This window comes from Lissotriton vulgaris, chromosome 4_1 (assembly GCF_964263255.1).
Source record: "Lissotriton vulgaris chromosome 4_1, aLisVul1.2, whole genome shotgun sequence".
Classification (NCBI taxonomy): Eukaryota; Metazoa; Chordata; class Amphibia; order Caudata; family Salamandridae; genus Lissotriton; species Lissotriton vulgaris.
Genome location: NC_141691.1, coordinates 2040719589 through 2040736385, shown reverse-complemented (window position 1 = coordinate 2040736385; position 16797 = coordinate 2040719589). Strand labels below are relative to the sequence as shown.

Below are 16797 nucleotides of genomic sequence, written 5' to 3'. Positions count from 1 at the left end.
TTGGAGGGTCTGGCTCGCAATAGCTCCTAGATTTGGACTTCAGGGGTCCACATCGGACGCCCTGTTACCTGTTTGTTAGACCTGTCGGCCTTTGGGTAGTCCCTCCAATTAATTATCTATTTTGTCCCCTTTATGCCCCTAATTCCCTTTCTATCTTTTTGTGTCCACTAGATTTTTATGGTGTTGGCCTGGGGGATAGATGATCTTTTCCCCTCATAGTTTTTTACCTCAGGCCTAGGTGCCTTTTCTGACTGGAATTCACCCAGATCAACAAAATGGTGGATACTAACTGCCATAACTGCCATCCTCTGAGAAATCCCCATAGGATAACATGGGACCCTTCCAGAACCTTCTGGACCTTACTGGACCCTGGGTGGACAGGCTATAAAAGGGCAGGTGTCAGGAAGCCATTTTGTGCAGTGATCAGGAGGTACTGTGGAAGCTGGACATAGGAGGAGTGAGGAAAAGTTAGCAGAGGAGAGACGCGCTGAGTTAAGGGAGATCGTGCTAAAGCTCGACTGCCTACTTCAGTGATGTTCTCCCATTAGTACTGGAGCCAGCCCTCTTAATAAGGAGAACTTTCAGTCAGACTTCAGGTGCCCAAAGCGCTTAGAGATCTCCCAAAATAAGAAGTGGAGCGAGGCGCAAAATACCTTGGGAGCGTGGACCCACTTCCAGTCAGAGGAAGTTAAGGCGTGGAATCCAGGTGCCGGTCAGACCCACTATCTGCGCTGTAGTGTGTCATTGCATGGAGCGCTTCTATTGTGGTGACTGACGTCGTGTTGAAGGAAGTGAGAACCCCACTGAGGCTGTCGAGTGATTGGGGAAGCCGGCTTTGGCAGACGGATCAGCGGTGTTGCCGGAAACCCAGGGGATGCCACAAGCAGAGTGGAGTCGCGTCAGAGGGCGGAGCGGCAGTGCGGCAAAGAAGGCGGACTCGGCTGCAACCCAGGAAGAGGCCGGGCGCCGTGGAGGAAGAGGCGGAGTGAAGGAGGAGCCTTCGTCGGAAGGAGCCGGTGGAAGAAGGAACCCGGCAGATTCGACGAGAGCGGTGAGGAGAATCGAACTTCCAAACACAGACCCTCCCCCCTGGGCCGCTTACCTGTAGCGGGGGCAGAGGGCGAGACTGCAGCCCAGCTGGGACAGAGCCATCAGGTACAGTGGGTAACAGCCAGTCGCAGAGACACCAAGTAAGCAGGGAAAGTGGGAGTAAACAGGCCCCTTCGCTTAGTGGCTCCCACGCACGAAGTTCTTCTGGAGCATGATGAGACCTGGGGGTGCTAAACGAGTCAGCCCTTGAGAAAAAGCTACGCTTGACTGTGGCTGTTCCCCATTTAAAGGAACAGAGCTGAATTGGGGACTCCAGTGACCTGTGAGGCAGGAGGAAATGGAAGGCCTGTAGTAATCCCCATTGCTCTCCCTACTTTCAAGTGAATCACTGGGCTGAACGTTTTATAAGTGAATAACGAGTTCCCAGTTGTAGCTGAATTTTGTGAATCTCTCCGGAGGTGATTGTGAAATGTACAAAATATGTAGCCAATGAAAGGAGATAAGATTTTAACCTGATTTATTTTAGTTACATGTGTACAAGTTAGATTCGGGGTGAGCCACTGTTTATCCTTCAATAGATGCATAATACTGCTATAAAAGAGGGGTGAAACTTGTGCTGAGCTCTTATGCAAATGTACTAAGGGGTATATGCCTCCTACTGGTCGGGACACCTTGTTAGCCTTATAACCGGAGGAGAAGACCAACTACCCCACCATGAAGTTAGCATTGATCAGGAAGTTTGGGCTTACCCCGGAAAAGTATCGCCAAAAGTTCAGGGGGAGCCACAAGTTAAGCACCCAGAACTGGGTGGATTTCCTGGACTATGCGAGGAAGGCATTGGAGGTCTGGGTACAGGGCAGCGAGGTGAAGGATTATGAGGGGTTGTATGACCTTTTTCTTAAGGAGCAACTACTCGAGAAATGTTTTCCCGAGCTGCGCCAACACCTGGTGGACAGCAAGCTGACCAAACCCCGGAAGCTTGCAGAGGAGGTGGACATCTGGGCAAGTACACGGGTGTCCTCAAAGGGGATTGGAGGGGATTCCCAAAGGGCCGGACAGGGCGCCCCTCAGAAGAAGGAGGGGGAGATAAAAAGCGGGAGTTCTCTAAAGGTCCCCAAAACAGTTTCCAGGGAAAGGGAACAGGTTTCAGTACTAAGGCTAACCCGCCCAGAAACCCTCATCCTGGCCAAAGCCAGCAGCCAAGGGTTGTCCACTGCTTCAAGTGTGGTGGTGTTGGACATTATAAGGGAGATGTCAGATGCCCAAAGAGACCACCCCCTCCACCGGAGAAAAAGCCCCGGGAGTAGCTAGTGTAGCGCTCGGGGAAGAGTTGCCCTTAGATGAGGGGGGTGAGTGGGTGGGTGTCACCTTAGTGTCCCTGGGAGAACGGGAGATGGTTCCTAAGATCCAGGTGCCCCCAAATACTACTAAGTATGGGCACTGGATCACCATCAATGGCCAGAGAGGGGAGGCTCTGAGAGATACAGGAGCCAGTATGACTATGGTAAGGAGTCAACTGGTGTCTCCAGAGCAGGTGATTCCCAATGTACTCCACCCTACCGTGATGGCTGACGGTAGAATGGGCCACTACCCGGTGGCCCAGGTTCCCTTTGAGTGGGAAGGGGTTGCAGGTTCACTTCGAGTTGCCTTAAGCCCTGCCGTGCCAGTTGATTGTCTGCTGGTGAAGGACAACGAGCACAATGCTTGGAGAGAGGTGGAATACCGGACGCATTCAGAGATGCTGGGTACACCTGACTGGGCCTGTGTAAGCACAAGGTCTGCGACTGCCCGGGGAGGGAGTTCGCCTGGGTTGGAGCCTGGAACAATGGCCCACCCGCTGCCAAAAAAGGGACAGACCCGAAGACAGGAGAAGCCTGCTTCGGCTTCCACACCCCATGTGACAGATCGGCCACCTGCGGTGGGGGACCAGGAGTCTGTGGAGGGGGAAGTAGTTTCTCTGGAGGACCTGCCCATCCCTGCTGAGTGGCATGTGGAGGGAGGGCCTAACAGAGAAGAGTTCTGAAAGGGCCAGAAGAAGTGCCCTACCCTTGAGGGACTGAGGCGACAGGCTGAAGCCGAGGCAGCAGGGGACGTTGCGGGACACTACCACATTTACTGGGAGGATGGACTCCTCTACAGTGAACCCAAGGTACCCTTAGCTGGATTATCAAGGGCCTTGGTAGTCCCGCAACGGTATCGAGCCTTTCTGCTGGAATTGGCTCATGCAATACCCTTGGCAGGACACTTAGGTCAGGACAAGACTTTTGCTCGGCTTGTCCCCCACTTTTACTGGCCTCAGATGAAAGTGGCGTCCAACACCTACTGTCAGACATGTGTATCCTGCCAAACCAGTGGGAAAACAGGGGTGAAGCTGAAAGCTCCCCTGGAACCACTTCCTGTCATTAGCACCCCCTTTGAAAGGGTGGGCATCAACATTGTAGGGCCTTTGGATCCACCAACAACAGCTGGTCACAGGTTTATCCTGGTTCTGGTGGATCATGCCAGACGGTAAACAGAGGCAATTCCTTTGAGGACTGTCACTGCACCTGTGGTGGCTAGGGCCCTAATGGGGATCTTTACCCGACTGGGTTTCCCCAAAGAAGTTGTGTCCGACAGGGGGACCAACTTTATGTCAGTGTACATGCGGGCAATGTGGAAGGAGTGTGAAGTGACCTACCGGTTCACCACTCCCTATCACCCCCAGTCAAATAGACTGGTAGAAAGGTTCAACAAGACCTTGAAGGGCATGATCAGAAGTCTGCGTGAAAGCCTGCAGAGGAAATGGGACGTCCTCCTACCCTGTTTGCTATTCTCCTACAGGGAAGTGCCACAGGAGGGAGTGGGCTTCAGCCCCTTCGAGCTTCTGTATGGGCACCGTGTATGCGGTCCTCTCAGCCTGGTGAAGGATGGATGGGAAAAGTCTCCCAGGAAACATCCCCAGGATGTGGTGAGCTACATGCTGGCCTTCAGGAGCCAAATGGCCAAGTTGTGGAAGCAAGCTTCTGACAACTTGGAGGCCAGCCAGGCAGTAATGAAGGAGTGGTATGACCACAACCCTCACCCGGTGGAGTTGGAGCCTGGGCAGAAAGTGTGGGTGATGGAGCCTGGAGAGCTAAGTGCCCTTCAGGATCGCTGGACAGGTCCCTTTGAGGTGTTAGAAAAGAAGGGTAAGGCCACATACCTGGAGGACCTCAAGACCCAGCGACAGCCCCTACGGGTGCTACATGCTAACCGACTCAAACCCCACCATGAGAGGCCCGAGGTCATCTTAATGATGGTGACTGATGTGGGAGAGGAAGCGGAAAGCGAAACTCTCCCAGACTTGTTCTCGTCTCAAGAAAAGGATGGGTCAGTGGAGGGAGTGATTCTCTCCCCAACCCTAACTCCTGAACAGCGGGAGGACTGCCGCCAGATACTGGAACAGTACTCAACGTTGTTCTCCCTTGTCCCGGGAAGGACTCACCTGTGTACCCATGATGTGGACACAGGAGACAGCCCACCAGTGAAGTCAAAGACCTACCGGCTGTCAGATAAGGTGAAGGCCAGCATCCACGTGAGGTTACCAAGATGCTGGAGCTAGGAGTTATAGAACCTTCCAGCAGCCCCTGGTCCAGTCCGGGTTTTCTAGTGCCAAAAGCCGCTCCACCAGGCACCACTCCAGAACTGACGTTCTGTGTGGATTACCGGGGACTGAACTCAGTTACCAAAACTGATGCTCATCTGATCTCTAGGGTAGATGAATTAATTGACCGGCTGGGAGCTGCCCAATATGTAAGTATCTTTGACCTCACTTCAGGGTACTGGCAGATCTCCTTGACAGATGGAGCGAAGGAAAGGTCAGCCTTCTCCAAGCCTGAGGGACACTTCCAATTTTGTGCGATGCCCTTTGGGCTCAAGAATGCCCCTGCTACATTTCAGCGACTGGTGAACCAGGTCCTCTCCGGAATGGAGGGTTTCTCCTCTGCCTACCTGGATGACATTGCTGTCTTCAGCAGCAGTTGGGAGGACCATTTGCAACATTTGCAAGCAGTTCTCCAGGCCCTGAAACAGGCTGGTTTGACAATCAAGGCCAGCAAATGTCAGATTGGGCAGGGGTCGGTTGTGTACCTAGGCCACTTGGTGGGTAGGGGAACAGTGCAACCCCTCCAGGCAAAGATTGAGGCAATCATGGCCTGGGAACCCCCCAAGACCCAGACTGAGGTCCGAGCTTTCCTGGGCCTCACAGGTTACTACCGTCACTTTGTGAAGATGTATGGCACTATTGTAGCACCCCTCACAGAGCTTACCTCAAAGAAACAACCTCGATGGGTAGTTTGGACAGAGGCTTGTCAGCAAGCTTTTGAAAAACTGAAGCAGGCAATGTGCGCAGTACCGGTCCTGAGGGCCCCAGACTTCTCCAAGGAGTTTATTGTCCAGACAGATGCATCAGAACATGGCATTGGGGCAGTGTTATCGCAAATTAATGAAAAGGGTCTGGATCAGCCTGTAGTTTTCCTATCCAAGAGACTGCTTCCCCGGGAACAGAAGTGGAGTGCAATTGAGAGGGAAGCTTTTGCGGTGGTGTGGGCTCTGAAGAAGTTGCGGCCATACCTGTTTGGCTCGCACTTCCTGGTTCAGACTGACCACCGCCCCCTTTGTTTGCTGATGCAGATGAAGGGGGAAAATCCCAAGTTGTTGAGATGGTCCATCTCCCTACAGGGAATGGACTTCCGGGTGGAACATCGGCCTGGAGTGGACCACGCCAATGCAGACGGTCTCTCCAGGTATTTCCGCCTTAGTGATGAGGACTCCCAAGGGGTTGGGTAGCTCTCCCCACTTTCAGCTGGGGGGGATGCGTGATAGACCTGTCTGCCTTTGGGTAGTCCCTCCAATTAATTATTTATTTTGTCCCCTTTATGCCCCTCATTCCCTTTATATCTTTTTCTGTCCACTAGATTTTTATGGTGTTGGCCTGGGGATAGATGCTCTTTTCCCCTCATAGTTTTTTTACTTCAGGCCTAGGTGCCTTTTCTGACTGGAATTCACCCAGATCAACAAAATGGTGGATACTAACTGCCATAACTGCCATCCTCTGAGAAATCCCCATAGGATACATAGGACCCTTCCAGAACCTTCTGGACCCTACTGGACCCTGGGTGGACAGGCTATAAAAGGGCAGGGGTCAGGAGGCCATTTTGTGCAGTGATCAGGAGGTACTGTGGAAGCTGGACATAGGAGGAGTGAGGAAAAGTTAGTAGAGGAGAGACGTGCTGAGTTAAGGGAGATCGTGCTAAAGCTCGACTGTCTACTTCATTGATGTTCTCCCATTACTACTGGAGCCCGCCCTCTTAATAAGGAGAACTTTCAGTCAGACTTCAGGTGCCCAAAGCGCTTAGAGATCTCCCGAAATAAGAAGTGGAGCTAGGCGCAAGGTACCTTGGTAGTGTGGACCCACTTCCAGTCAGAGGAAGTTAAGGCGTGGAATCCAGGTGCCGGTCAGACCCACTATCTGCGTTGTAGTGTGTCATTGTGTGGAGTGGTGACTGACGTTGTGTTGACGGAACTGTGAACCCAACTGAGGCTGTCGAGTTATCGGGGAAGCCGGCTCTGGCAGACGGATCAGCGGTGTTGCTGGAATCCCAGGGGACGCCACAAGCAGAGTGGAGTCGCGTCAGAGGGCGGAGCGGCAGGGCGGGAAAGAAAGACGGACTCGGCTGCGACCCAGGAAGAGGCCGGGCGCCGTGGAGGAAGAGGCGGAGTGAAGGAGGAGCCTTCATCTGAAGGAGCCGGTGGAAGAAGGAACCTGGCAGATTCGACGAGAGTGGTGAGGAGAATCGAACTTCAAAACACAGACCCTCCCCCCGGGCCGCTTACCTGTAGCGGGGGCAGAGGGCGAGACTGCAGCCCAGCTGGGACGGAGCCATCAGGGACAGTGGGTAACAGCCAGTCGGGGAGACACCAAGTAAGCAGGGAAAGTGGGAGTAAACAGGCCCCTTCGCTTAGTGGCTCTCACGCACGAAGTTCCTCTGGAGCATGAGGAGACCTGGGGGTGCTAAACGAGTCAGCCCTTGAGAAAAAGCTCCGCTTGACTGGGGCTGTTCCCCATTTAAAGGAACAGAGCTGAATTGGGGACTCCAGTGACCTGTGAGGCAGGGGGAAATGGAAGGCCTGTAGTAATCCCCATTGCTCTCCCTACTTTCAAGTGAATCACTGGGCTGAACGTTTTATAAGTGAATAACAAATTCCCTGTTGTAGCTGAATTTCGTGAATCTCACCGGAGGTGATTGTGAAATGTACAAAATATGTAGCCAATGAAAGGAGATAAGATTTTAACCTGATTTATTTTAGTTATATGTGTACAAGTTAGATTCGGGGTGAGCCACTGTTTATCCTTCAATAGATGCATAATACTGCTATAAAAGATGGGTGAAACTTGTGCTGAGCTCTTCTGCAAATGTACTAAGGGGAATAGTATGAATTTGTAAAGTGTTATTCAATTCTCCAAGTGAAAAAGATTATAAGGAGAAATACTGTTGTAAGAAAGACATAGTGAAACAAACCAATTTTATTAAATCAATCCATATTTTTCCAAAACATTGGTGTAGTGTCATTTTTGAGTGGAACTGCATTAAGTTACTGCTGGGTGGTGTGCAAACTTTACACTTGTGTCTCTGGAGTCAGACAGTCTTACCCTAGGCTAGGCTACCCTAGGTGGCTTAGCAACCCTGAGTCCAACACTGTTGCCTTATGATTTGGACACAAGGGGAGACCCATGGGTCTCCCCAACACAGGCATGTATGGTGCAGATGTCACCGACGCGTACCCACTGTAGGGGGTGCATTAGTCTGTGACGTACCTATTTAGTTAATGGGAGCCCATGTACGCATCGTACGACTGGCTCCCATTGACTTTTATGGGAGTCCGACCGAACCGAGTCCGACAGCATACGGCCGCATCCTACTCGCTCGGTCGGACTGCAAGAGTTCGGATTAGTCGGAAAAATCCCACCAGATTCGGCTCGATTGGAGTACTTTCTGACCCAGATTGGAATCAGCCCCTTAATGTTATTACAACAATAAAATAAGAATAAATGCACATTAGCTTACTCAAAATTAGTATTGTGTTCTTATTTAGAAATTTAGATTAAGTTAAATTGGATTTAATTAAATATTTGTACCTCTTTAAGAAAATTTGTCACATATTATTGGAATTATATATCTGCAGATAGTCTGCTTCCACTTTGCTGAAGGATTAAATAACATTTTCTTCTCCTTGAGGATTATTCTGCCCTTTTCATTCAAGTCACAGTTTTCCCCTGTTGGCACTGGTCTTCTTTGCCTCTCAACTCTTCCTTTGCTGAATCTGTTTTTGTTGTCTTTTAAGACTCAGTGTACATTACCAGTGCTAACTAGTGCTAAAGAACTTGTGCTCTCTCCCTCAAGCATGGTACAATTGACTTTAACCTGACTGGAAGATTCATTTTAAGTGTAAGTCTCTAGTAAAATGGTACTACAAAATTGAACTATATGCACCCAGGACCTGTGACCTAAAAGCTACTAGTGGACCTGCAGCACTCATTGTGCCATCAACTAAAGTTTAAACCCTTTAAACATGCCTCAGGTCTGCCACTGCAACCTGTAGTGCAGTTTTAAATTGCGATTTTGGCCTAGCAAATCAATCTTATGTGAGGTCTAGACCCTGTTGTAATACATTGTAGTCACCCCTAAGGTGGGCCCTAAATGCCCATAGGGCAGAGTGCATTATATTAAAAAAAATATGAGATGTTGTCGGAAGTTTTACATGTCATGGTAGTGAAAAAATGTAGTTTTTCACTACCTTAAGGCCTATCTATTTCAGTGTATATCATCTAGAAATACACATTTTAACATAAAATTAGTGGTAGCATTCTTTGATTGGGAATCGGTAGAACTGTCAAGTTTGGACTCAAATGAATTGTATTTTAAAATCCTCTTTGATGGTTACATCAGATTTCAGATTACAATTTAGAAAAATTCCACTCTTAGAAAGTTCGCAATTTCCTGCCCATACGCTTCCTAGGCTGTCTAGGAATTTTCAGCTGCCTGAGTCTATTAATGGCTCCACCATCAAGAATGTGTATTGGACCAAGAGAGTTAACAATAGGGTACTATGATCCAGCGGTAATTTAACAGTGATTTCTCAATGCAAAACATCATTTACCTCTACTTTACTGCTTTACAGGTGATGGACCTTTGCCACTGTGTATCACCTTCAGGAGAATTTACATAAACATAAAAAATCAAAATGCAATTAATATTTAAGCAAATTTTGAGAGTTGTGAGTATTTTGAAGGGTTTTATTTTCTAGTCAAAGTTAATTTTCCCTGATTCTTTATTTATTAATCAATTTTCAATCAGGTTACAGAATTGAAAAATGGGAAGAATAGAATTAATATTGAACATATTATAGATTGCAAACAAAGCACTCCATAAAGAAAAAGAAATGAGACATACAATGTCAGTCAGAATTCTTTAAAGAGTTTCAGGAAAAATATAATTCAAGAGTGAGTTTTGCAAATCTAATCAATAATTAATCATTGGCAAAAATCTCCCATAAAGAGAAATAACTGCATAAGACAAATACATATTTTCAAATCCAGTTAGTCAACAGCATCAAACTTAAAGATTTAACATCAAAATCTGCCTGATCTCTCAGCTGCTCTTTCTCTGCGCTCCTCTGTTCATCTCTGCTCCTCTGTGTCCGACAAAGAGAAGCTGTTCCTTGAATGGCCCACCCTTCACAAGACCACAGGAGAATGTGATCTGCCATAAATCAAGGTCAGCCTACACCTCCCTAAAATATGTGAACAAAGCCTCCTGTCTCCTCTGACGCAATCTCCACCCAGTCTGCACCCGCAACGTTCACGTACCTAACCAGAATGATGTCTGATCATATCTGCTCCCTCTCCTCACCTCTTCTGACACGCCCCCTAAAGGGTCAATATTTATACCCTAATTCTTGGCTGAATAAACTCGCATTGTGATTTGTTGGCACAGGTGACATAGGGATCTTAGCATCCTGTTCTCATCGCACATCCAACCCATACCGGTACAGACAATAGGGACCTAATGCTAAGAATAATATATAACATGTATCAAGCGATGACACTCTCCCACAAACACTGGTATAGTGGCACAGTGACAAGAGTGTGCAGATCACTGTGGCCTTGACCTATGTGTTTTTACTTGAGGCACGTGGCAGTTCATGTAGCAAGTCCTGTACATGCGTATCCGATTCAGCACACGCTGACATATCTCAGCCATGCTGGATTCCTAGGCAGCCATTTTATTATGGGCCCAAAAGCAAAACAAACACAAAAGAATATTAATTTATGAAGTCAAGTCCATCATGTTCACCTACCACCGTTCTAATACCCTGTATTAATCATTACCTAGCAAAAGCTATTAATGTAAAGCAGCTTTTCTATTTTTGCGCACAACATGCAAAATGTGCAGTGTACAACAAAGCATAAACATGCACTAGTGCAAATTTTCAAAGCGCAAACAGTTAACACATGCTCATAGAAACATGCTGTAATATTTTAGATAGCTTTTCATGCACAATGCGTTTGCCCCACCTGTAGTGTTGGTGCATGGTTAATTAATTAATAGACATTATAAGAAAGTTGTGTTATGAACTGAATATGCATTGTCTAAAATATGAAACAAAGCCAAGGTCTCTTGAGAGGGGAACAGAGGAACAGGAAGAAACATTCCAATCCTTATCTCAAGAGTGAGCTTTCTAAAGGAAACTGAAATCACATGTTTTTTCTACTCTGAAAACAAGCATCATGGGACCAGTTTTGAGGTTGGCTGATGAGAGGTGAAACCCTGAGACTGACCCCAGTATGCTTGCTTTCAGTACAGGGAGGACCAGTCTAGGCAGTTTGGGCTGGACTGTTTCCATAACGAACAGGGTCAAGACTGATTTGCACATGGCTGGGTCTAAACTGGGGTGTCATGATGAGCAAGAGAACAATGGATTTAACCCAGTTCTCTTGACTGGGGGTGAATGTTTTGATTTGTTCTGCAATCCGTCCTTTATTTGTGTGTCTTTTGCATGGTTCATTCTATTCAGCTTGAAAATTTGACTTTTTTCCAGATCTTGCATGACCAGAGGACTGCGAGTGGCTCTGTGTGCTTTTAGACACTGGATCTATGTAATACTTTATATCCCATATCTCTAATTTTACTGATTGGATTTGTGTCATTATAATCTCATTTCATTTAATCTATATTTATTATTGATTTAGGTTATTTATTGTGTTGTGTTTCATCTTAATACTCTTTGTATGCTGTATTAATACTTTGCAAATTGCTTCAAAATTGAGCCTGACTTCTTTTGTACAATCCCAACAGAGGGTTAATGTGGTGCTTTTTGTGATTGAAAAGGGTTTACAACCCCATACATCAATACCCCAATGTATGAAATCTCTGTATACACAGCTAAGGCACAATTCAGAAAAAATCCATGTTGGAATCTTGATGTGTAGAGGAAATTACCCAAATAAGCAAACAACTACATTCCATTTTAGCAGTAATCTGTTGTCTAGGTGTATTCCGGAAAAAGACTCCCTCATGCATCACACAGAATGAGAATTTGAGTAATGGTGATCTTTGGGGAGTGCTCTTTATAGAATGTACTCATTGGCTCGAATGTCAAGAGATTATCAGGTGAATCTGCTGCTACATTAAGATTGATGTACTGACATTCTAATCTTGTTCATCACTGCTAACGTTTTGACCCCCAGCCTGGCCAGGGAATTCAGCTAATCATATAAAGTATGAGGAAGTTATCTCTACTTCAGATAATGATGATTCTAGAGAAATGTTTATGGATCAAAAAGGAGTGTTATTATGTGTGCCAAATTCAGTTTTATACGATATGAAGATAGACGTGGGTCAACTGAGGAGCTCAAAAGATATTGGTATACAGAGAATGGGTATGGTTGGTGGTCGTCCATGTTCATAGGAAAGTCAAGGCATGCTGACATTCACAAAGGTCAGTACCATATTGATAAGATCTTAGTAAGGTAGTGATAAAGGTGTGCATCCAGGACAAGGAAATACACATTTTCTACCTAAAGGCATGGTACGTAGTAATGCATCAAGAAAGGTAAGATTGGAGAGAGTCGAAATAACTAAAGCCAAATTGATTTGAGGTTGCCCTCTTTATTTAAGTGGAGGGAAATTATACATGTATTTATAAACAGTGGGAAGGAATTCCTACTTGTGATGTATTCCTTTGCTTTTAATCAGGATTGTTTCTCATTAACCTACATCTGTTGCTTTTATCTTTTTTGTCACAGCTGTGGTATGGTTTCACTGTCAGAAATTCATCACCCTTCCATATTCTGCTGTAAAGGGTTGGTAGGACAATACGTCCATGTCCTTATTCCATACTTTACCCAGGTCCTAACGCTGTGTGAAGTACAGGTTTTTGCGGTGCAGGAATCCTATCATCTCGTTAATGAGCCAAGAAAATCCTAAGTCTGATAAGCCTGGCTGCGCCATGGTCTAGAAAATGGCCTTCTCCCTGTGTATCACCTTCTTTCTTACATGCTTGTTGTGATAATTAGTTAATTTCATATGTGAAAAACCTGGTGTTTGGTGTCTTTTTTTCAGCAGCCATTCTAATTGCTATTAGCTTTTCATGTATTTTTCTGTATTAAAAAAATGCCAGTGATATGATTATAGTCTTGCTAAAATTCACATTTTCGTTTAATGACACGTTTCAGAGGGTATTGGACTAGGCTAAGAAAAAGAGCACTGGAAAAGCCAAATGCTTTGCTCTAGTGTGCCTTTACATGTAAATACTGAGATACTCAAATGCCGTTTGCCTGTGCTGCATCCACAAAGGCTGTTTTTCACATTAAAGCCTGCCCTATTGGCCATGCCAGTGCTGGGAAAATAAGTAGCAAAGTATGAATTATTTATTTATAGGATGCATACAGAGGACATAGAACTGAATGTGACAAACAGGATGATAATTGACTATACGTTCAGCTGTAAAATAGCACCTCAGAATATCCAGTTGAAGCAAGAACTTCCTGCAGAGTAGAATGATAACCAAACAGCCAATAGAATTTATAATACTCCAGCCAGTGTAGCATAAGGCCAATGCATGTATATTTAAAAGAATTGGTAGCAGTGCGTCACAAAAAGCTGTGATTTCAAAACAGACCTAAAACAGAATGAAGGACAACAATAGGAGGGAAGAAAGCATTTAGAATCCTGAGGGCGAACTTTCAAAACTAGCAGCAAGCCATCATCAGTTTGGGATGAGCACATACTGTTCATGACACGTCTTATCAATTGTTCATTTTCTAGCTGCTTCTCAAAGACTTTATATGAATGCAGAAATGTGTCTTGACAGATGAAACGTGTATACATTCATCCTGAAGGCAGGCAGTGATAACTTTTTCATCAGGAAGTTTCTATTTACCCAGTCGAGGGTCAAATAGTGCAACATCTATGCTTTTACCCCAGCCACCAGTAAAAGGTACATAATGTCTGCTATTTAGCAGGCCATAGGCTAAATAGTAGCGATTATGTGCAATGGCCAGAGCATGATAAATAGGGTGAACGAGGTCTGTATTTATCTAGCCACATAGAAAAAGGGACTCCAGATGAAGGTAGTGTCGTGGCCATCTTGCAATAGGAATGCAACATGTGTGAAGCATTTGAAAGTAAGAGCATATACAAATCTACAATCGTTTGTAAAAAGGTAATTGCACGAATTAAGCAACGCTGTTTACAGATAAAAAAATACAAAAATCAACTTTGTATAAAACATTTTTAATATTAAAATAAGATATGAAGAAATAAAACAGAAGCTTCAGGAGGATATGGCACACAGATATGTTGCATTTTACATAAATGTTTTATTCAAGCGTAAGTATACATTGTATTTTTGTTCACAATGCCCCTTTTGAAGTTTTTGGGGTGATGAGCTAATTTTTGGCTTCTTAGGGAAGGCCTCATGCAAAGCTTTAATCTTCTGTGCATTGTGCTTGCTTAGTAGTTCAAATCTAGCAACAAAGCAGAAGTCAACAAGCAACAGCAAAAAGGGAATGTAGCCAGATAAGTGGCATCGGGGTCCAATGGGAAGGGACACGTACAGTAGGTAATTGGTGTTTGAGGACACAGTGTTACGAGGCACCTGCAAGAGGTACATTTAACAAGACACTGTAATAGTGTATCTTTGGAATGGTGAGGTGAAAGCAGGAGACAGACAAGTAATACATCTGAGTCATTTACAGAAGAAGTCCACCCTGCTGCCTGTGGTATGAACATGTGTATGTATATACACATGTTCATACTATTCACCCAGGAGAGTAGGTTTTTTACATTAAAGTTTTTTGGTCTCATGTAATGAGTGGCCCCTTCAGCCACAGTATATTTTAGTCACCTGTTCAACACCTATTGGGAATGGTAGTTTTGATTTTTAACATGCCAAGAAGTGTTTTAAATGGGCAAGGTTCTGTCTCCACTGGGTCCTCATTTCTGACCCTGATAGTGATGTTTCATTAAAAGAAACCTGGAAGACAAAAATAATCAGTGTGACAGGCTTGGATGCTGTATCTGATTAAAGGTAGAGGGGTAAAAGTGCCTTCAAGGGACTTCGTTCAATCTATGTTTGTTGGTTAAAATTATTGTGCAAAGAACCAATTGATCGTCCTTATAGTGAATTAATCAAAATTAATCAAAATTAATCAATTTGTATTATCAACATATAACATATAAACAAAGACACAAGGTGTATACGAAAAAAGTGTTTATCAAATAATTCATTGGAGAAAATCAGTTTCATATACAGATAATTAGGCAAATAAGATTTTAGGACTGTGGGTACACATAAAAATAAATTACTAAGTGACTCAACAGAACCTAAACAACACCTATCCCTAAACACATTTGAATAAAACAAAAGAAAGAGATGAGGTGAATTGTCGACGTTTCGGTTTCTTAGCAGTTATTTGATGAAACCATCCTCAGGACTGTGATTGGTTCAAATCTGTATAGAAATATTGTAGTAGATTATTGTAGTAGTACGCAGCAAGGATAGTGGACCAGTCACAGTATCCCAGTAATCTGACTATTAATTGCGTGAGACGCTCATCGAGGCTGAATGTGAAGTCAAAAATTTATATGAGGTTCAGATATTATAAAAATCCATCCGGTATATCTCAGACAGAGTCTTAGCGGGTCTCAGTGTTGATCAGAAGACATAGGCAGCTAGTTGAAGCTTGATTAAGCAATGTGCAGACTCAAGTCCTGCAGCGTCTGAATTTACAGCGCGGTGCGGTCAAAAGGAGCGTGTCATCCGAAAATGAGGCTGCAGGACTTGAGTCTGCACATTGCTTAATCAAGCTTCAACTAGCTGCCTATGTCTTCTGATCAACACTGAGACCCGCTAAGACTCTGTCTGAGATATACCGGATGGATTTTTATAATATCTGAACCTCATATAAATTTTTGACTTCACATTCAGCCTCGATGAGCGTCTCACGCAATTAATAGTCAGATTACTGGGATACTGTGACTGGTCCACTATCCTTGCTGCGTACTACTACAATAATCTACTACAATATTTCTATACAGATTTGAACCAATAACAGTCCTGAGGATGGTTTCATCAAATAACTGCTAAGAAACCGAAACGTCGACAATTCACCTCATCTCTTTCTTTGGTTTTATTCAAATGTGTTTAGGGATAGGTGTTGTTTAGGTTCTGTTGAGTCACTTAGTAATTTATTTTTATGTGTACCCACAGTCCTAAAATCTTATTTGCCTAATTATCTGTATATGAAACTGATTTTCTCCAATGAATTATTTGATAAACACTTTTTTCGTATACACCTTGTGTCTTTGTTTATATGTTATATGTTGATAATACAAATTGAATAATTTTGATTAATTTTGATTAATTCACTATAAGGACGATCAATTGGTTCTTTGCACAATAATTTTAACCAACAAACATAGATTGAACGAAGTCCCTTGAAGGCACTTTTACCCCTCTACCTTTATTACCCAAGCCCTCAAGGGTATTCCGGGTCGCTCACTTCCCTAACTACGTATCTGATTAAAGTCATTGTGGAGGTTGGGTTGGGGAAGGAAGCAGTAGGAGGAGGATGAAAGGCAGGAGAAAAAGGGGCAAGAGGTGGACCACCAGGAGGGCTATGGTGTCCTGGTAGACTGGGGTCAAAACAAGCAGAACAAGACCCAGAAAAATGTAATCTATGAGGACAAGGGTTGCAATGCCAGAAGGAACCAGGAATAACTAGATGGTGAGGAATAGGAAAATAAAAGCAACACTGGGGGTACTGGGACCAGGGTGAAATGGATAAGGAGGGCCAGGAGGTTGTGGACTAGGGCGATCTGGACCCAGTGGACAAGAACCTCATGGAAAATAAAGACCAGAGGTTGAAGGAACAGGAGGCACTGGGCCATAACACGAAGGAGGCCTATGAGGGTGTATGCATATCAACCAGGACAAGAGGGACAAGGACAACCTAGGGCAGGAGTAGCAGACTCACACAGATGGATCACATATGATCAGTACCAGCAAACCACTAGAAAGAAGGACAGGAGATAACAGAGTAAAGATTACAGACATCAGATCAAGGAAGACCAAGGTGCCAGAAGCAAAAAGACCAGCACCAGGATGACTAAAAACAGAAAGCACCAAGGCTAGCAGGGCCTTAGATTAGAATGGCCAGAGGAG

The 16797-nt window shown here is 45.0% G+C and overlaps 1 protein-coding gene across 1 annotated transcript in view; it reads left to right on the top strand.

Moving 5' to 3' along the window:
• LOC147724925 (fucolectin-1-like) overlaps positions 1 to 12557 on the top strand; it is a 284753-nt gene extending 272196 nt beyond the window's left edge. The window contains exon 4 of the mRNA XM_086918134.1: positions 12377 to 12557. Within this exon, the coding sequence (XP_086774260.1) occupies positions 12377 to 12557 (181 nt within the window). The remainder of the gene's footprint in view (positions 1 to 12376) is intronic.
• The last annotated feature ends 4240 nt before the right edge of the window (positions 12558 to 16797 follow it).